The 4,869-nt window shown below is 42.0% G+C and overlaps 1 protein-coding gene across 1 annotated transcript; it reads left to right on the top strand.

Annotated features, from left to right (window-relative positions):
• Positions 1-288: 288 nt before the first annotated feature.
• On the top strand, positions 289-1,861 carry MSFC1 (Mitochondrial substrate carrier family protein). The gene is made up of 2 exons (XM_087396490.1): positions 289-849; positions 1,159-1,861. The coding sequence occupies exons 1-2, from the start codon at positions 421-423 to the stop codon at positions 1,696-1,698; spliced, it is 969 nt and encodes a 322-aa protein (XP_087252616.1). The 5' UTR covers positions 289-420; the 3' UTR covers positions 1,699-1,861.
• Positions 1,862-4,869: the final 3,008 nt, after the last annotated feature.

Below are 4,869 nucleotides of genomic sequence, written 5' to 3'. Positions count from 1 at the left end.
CCCTTCTTGCTAGGATTATTGTAGTCAATGAGTGAGTACGTGTAGTCAGTAAGTGACTACGAGTGGGATCCCCACGTTGTTATTTTGTCCGGTTGGTGTGTAATCCATACACTTCCCATGCCTGTTCTTCGCTTGGGCAAGCAATGGGCGGTGTGAGCTTGCCAGAAAGCGCCTCCACCCTCCCCATATGGGGGCTTTTGTGAACCCATGAGTGATGAGTGGGGAATAATGGCGTCATGTATGTACTCCGACTCTTAATGTAATGCTAATGGAATGTCAACTGTTTTTGGATTATGGATGTAGGCAAGAGAATTTGATGCCCTTGAGGCTATGTTTGGGTGGGAGAGGGAAACAGGAGCATCCTCTGCTGCGTTATGTATTATGTAGAGCTCAAAAATCTGGTTTCTCCACCACCCAACCATGGCTTCCAGCCATCCCTCCTCTTCCCCTCCTGCAAAACCAGTTTTTGCAACCCGTCGAGAGCCCTTCATCCCCCCCTATGTCAAAGCCATATCTGGATCCATTGGTGGAATCGTCGAAGCTTGCTGCTTGCAGCCCATCGATGTTATTAAGACCCGCCTTCAGCTCGACAGAGAAGGGAAATATAAGGGGATCCTATACTGTGGCCAAACGATTGTGAAGGAAGAGGGAGTCAGAGCTTTATGGAAAGGACTTACTCCATTTGCAACGCATCTAACTTTGAAGTATACCCTGCGAATGGGCTCCAATGCGGTACTGCAGGTAGCTTTCAGGAATCCGGAAACTGGAGAGATTAGCTCCATTGGGCGGTTTGCTTCAGGATTCGGTGCTGGTGTTATTGAGGCCCTTTTCATCGTCACTCCATTTGAGGTCTGCGACAATTCTCCATGTATACTTTTGTGCTGTACGGCACAGCCAGCCCCTCTCTCTTTTCCATTATAAAAGTCAAATACCTTTAAATTTTTTGCAACAAAGAAGTTGTTTATGTATGGGCACATGCAATTTAAAAGACACCAAATAGTCAGATTATCGCTATGACGGTCATTTTGAGTCGCATTTTTTAATCTTGAAGCTTATTGTTATGGTAGGTCTCATTTTTGTTAAATGTAGCTGCTCTGTCTTTCGATATTTACACGCCTAGACCCACCCGAGCTTAATGTTCATTTTCACGGTTAGCAGGTTGTGAAGATCAGACTTCAGCAGCAAAAAGGATTGCTTCCAGATTTGTTAAAATATAAAGGTCCTATACATTGTGCAGCAACAATAGTGCGTGAGGAGGGTATTCTTGGGCTGTGGGCTGGTGCTGCCCCCACGATAATGAGAAATGGTGTTAATCAAGCTGTAATGTTCACTGCCAAAAACACATTTGATTCACTGCTCTGGAATAAACACGAGGGTGATGGTCGTGTCTTACAACCTTGGCAGTCAATGATCTCAGGCTTCTTAGCAGGTTTTGCGGGTCCCCTCTGTACTGGTCCATTTGACGTTGTCAAAACACGCTTAATGGCACAGAGTGGAGTCTCAAATGAGGCAAAATACAAAGGTATGGTCCATGCAATCAAGCTCATTTACAAAGAGGAGGGCTTGCTTGCATTATGGAAAGGGATATTGCCCAGATTGATGAGGATACCACCTGGGCAAGCAATTATGTGGACAGTTGCTGATCAGGTAACTGGGCTTTATGAAAAAAGGGTTCTGAAACTGCAAAACAACAGTTAATAAACAACTAGGGAACGTCATTCCTCTCGCAAGTACGTGGAGTTTGGAAGACATTGTGCATATTCCAGATGCTGGACAAGAGAACAGGAAGACCGAACGTCTTGCGGGGCCTAGTTGGATAGAGAATTGATAATTGCTTATAGAGAATTGATAATTGCTTATTACAGTCAATCATCATTGGATTATTTTTTTAGGCATCTTTTTGTGCAATTTAATATATTGTTTTTTGTCTCTTTACATGTATAGAAACAAGGATGCTAGGACTTGATTTTCCCTCCCTCAATAACATAATGACCCCTTTACCCACAGCCCCTGTATCAACATTGTGGGAGTTGGTACCCTAGGAGAGGGAAAGTCTTGCAATTTCTTTCTGTGGAGCTAAGATGCCTTATGGCTGTAGCAAGGCTCAATAGGCTTAGACGATTAAGAGTCAGTTTTCGATGCTCAAAATGGACTACATTTCTAGAATCGCTCAATGGAGCCAAGATGTTCTGAAAAATTGACTTGAAGAGTGTATACCATCAGATTCGGAATCGCAAAGAGACCAAAGGTAGCCCTACCTCCATCTCCATCATTGAGGATAGAGTTCAGGTGTGTCTGGCTATTGATAATGAGAAGGTCCAGTATGAGTTTATGGTGACGCTCTTCAATTCATCAGTGGTACAACTGTGAGCTTAGACGCAGCCAGACATTTCAGCAGTTCAGTATATTTCTCAAATAAGGTCAAACCATTACAACTCTATGCTCCCTAATACTTGCAGCCAGCTGCTGCCTTTTGATACTCAATGGTGATCTGGTTCACCGCTCCTATTGCTGCCTTAAACTAAGCGTCAGTGGCCTCACATGAATCATTGGGCACCCCCCTCTGTATAGGTGAGGAGGGACTCAGTCTGTCCTCCCCAAATCAACTGGCCAACTCGCCTTCTGCTAGTCTGCAAAACAGCTGACTGCCGTCTGTCCACCATCACCTAGCTCTTCACACATAACTCTTATCTAATTGAGTGTCTATTTCATGTCAATAGTATCATCTTACATAAGGATATTAAATGGAGCATCCAATTCCTACTTTTTGGGAAGGATCATCCTCATCATCTCTTTCTTCAATGTTCAATAGGAGTGGTTCAAAGCCTTTTCCACACTATTTTATTCCACATGATGGCTTCAATGTTCAATAGGAGTGCACTGTGTGTCTCCACCATCACCTAGCTCTTTAGACATAACTCTTATCTAATTTAGTGTCTTTCATGTCAGTGATATCATCTTACATAAGGATATTAAATGGAGCATCCAATGCTTACTTCTTTTTGGGCAGGATCATCCTCATCATCTCTATGTCAGATGGAATTAATGTGTGCTAGTGTAATTATCTCATGCACAATTTACATGTACTAGACTTTTTCATCGGACCAAGTCTTCTTTAATTGTAAATTTAGATGTTAATAAATCCAAATTCACAACCTAAATTTAGATTAGGGTATGTCTCGTGGTGTCTCATAATATAAATATATTGGAAATGGATGTTTAGTGTCAATCATCCATATTCCTTAGAGAAGATATGTGGCATCCAAGCCATTAAGATCTACACTCTTTCTCTAGATTAGAAAACTTATTTGAAAGCACTCTTCGAACAGTTGTGTGACATGAAGTGTTACGTCAACCATAATCTTAGAGCCATACGGCGTGATTATGGTGAGGCGGGAAACCAAGAGGGCTTGATACTGCAACGGTGGATTCAATTAAGTGCGGCTAGGCATAAGTGGGGCCTAGCATTAGAGAGGGATGCCAAGAAGGGGTAAAGACTAAGGTCCCCTTGAAGGACACTTGGCATTTAGAAGTCCACATGGCATGCAGTGGGCTAGGAGGGAGGATATTAGAGGGAGCTCAAGAAAAAAGGAGGTTTGGGGATAGAGAACCTCACGACTGAGGAGTCATGAGAGAGGAGCTCATGAATATAATCCGTGGTTGGGAGGATTAGCAGAAAAATGCCCTCTATGTTTGAGGTCTCGTATCACTGGACCATCGACCACATGACAGGGAAGTGGGCATCATATTTTTCTCTCTGATATAAAGATTTTTGCTTTATAATTTCTAGAAAGTACGCATTATAAAAAAATGACAACTCCAGAGAGAGATGAAATGATTAGGGAGCCAAGGAAAGGGTTAGAAAAGGAAAAGCGATAGTTGGAGAGGAAATACATGAGGAGGTACAAATTAAAACTCAAGAGGATAATGTGGAAATGGAGGAGATAGACTATGGTGATTATGGAATTCCGTATACGAAATTCACTAAACTTGAAACTCGAATGCAAAATATAGAAACATAGCTAGGAGTTATCAGTGATACATTAAAAACCCTAGCTAAAGCTATAACTAAGTTAGCCGATTCTCAATCAGTAACTATTATTGAAAAATCACCGATTTCTCCTAATCAAGTTGAGGGGTCGACCTCTCGACTTAGAGAAACCTCTAATATCCTTAAGGACTTGAAACCGCCAATTTTTAATAGGAAAGAAAAAGAGCATAATAAAGATGCAATTAATACGTTCTTGTAAAAGTGGCAAGACTTCCATCGACTCAAGAATCCTCTTGTTGAAAATCAAGTCGTGAAAGCAAGTATTTTCCTTCGAAATAAAGCCTATATATGGTGGATGAGCCTCAGGGAAAGTGATATCCTAGGTATTGGACTGAGTTTGAACAAGCCTTCCTAAAAGAGTTTTTACCAGAAAATGAATTAGAAAGAGCGTGGGAGGCTTGGGATAATTGCACTATGGGTAAAAACACTCTAGTCTAGTACATAGCGAGCTATAGGGAGGCAATCATTAAGCTGAAGGGAATTGATGAATTCCAAAAGATAAGGGGTTTCGTGAGAGGTCTCAAAGACACTTATAAGGTTGAAGGATTATGAAAGGGCTAGGCAAGAAAATCTTTGCTTCATATGTTTGGGTAAAGACCATGCTGCTTGGAACTGCTCTAAAAATAAACAAGTAGAAGCTAAAGCCCCAAATAGACCACCACAAAAACAAGTGTATGCGGTGCAAGTGTTGCCGCTTAATGGTACTGAAAAGTACACTGAGGTAGAGGTCTATCATGAGGATAGCACCCACATGTGCTGTCTATCATCGGCAATGTGGCAGCCCACACCTTTGGTCCTCATGATTTAATGAGGATGCA

Source organism: Dipteris shenzhenensis, chromosome 25 (genome assembly GCF_047967505.1).
Source record: "Dipteris shenzhenensis isolate YYH24624 ecotype China chromosome 25, Dip_SZ_1.0, whole genome shotgun sequence".
NCBI lineage: Eukaryota > Viridiplantae > Streptophyta > Polypodiopsida > Gleicheniales > Dipteridaceae > Dipteris > Dipteris shenzhenensis.
Note: the sequence above shows the minus strand (reverse complement) of the source record. Positions and strands in the feature narration are given on the sequence as shown.

Bases quoted from the DNA above. Each gene is read 5' to 3' on its own strand.
- MSFC1 (XM_087396490.1), top strand. From the start codon at position 421: ATGGCTTCCAGCCATCCCTCCTCTTCCCCTCCTGCAAAACCAGTTTTT. The intron at 850-1,158 runs GTCTGCGACAAT...CACGGTTAGCAG, and splicing joins TCATCGTCACTCCATTTGAG to GTTGTGAAGATCAGACTTCA.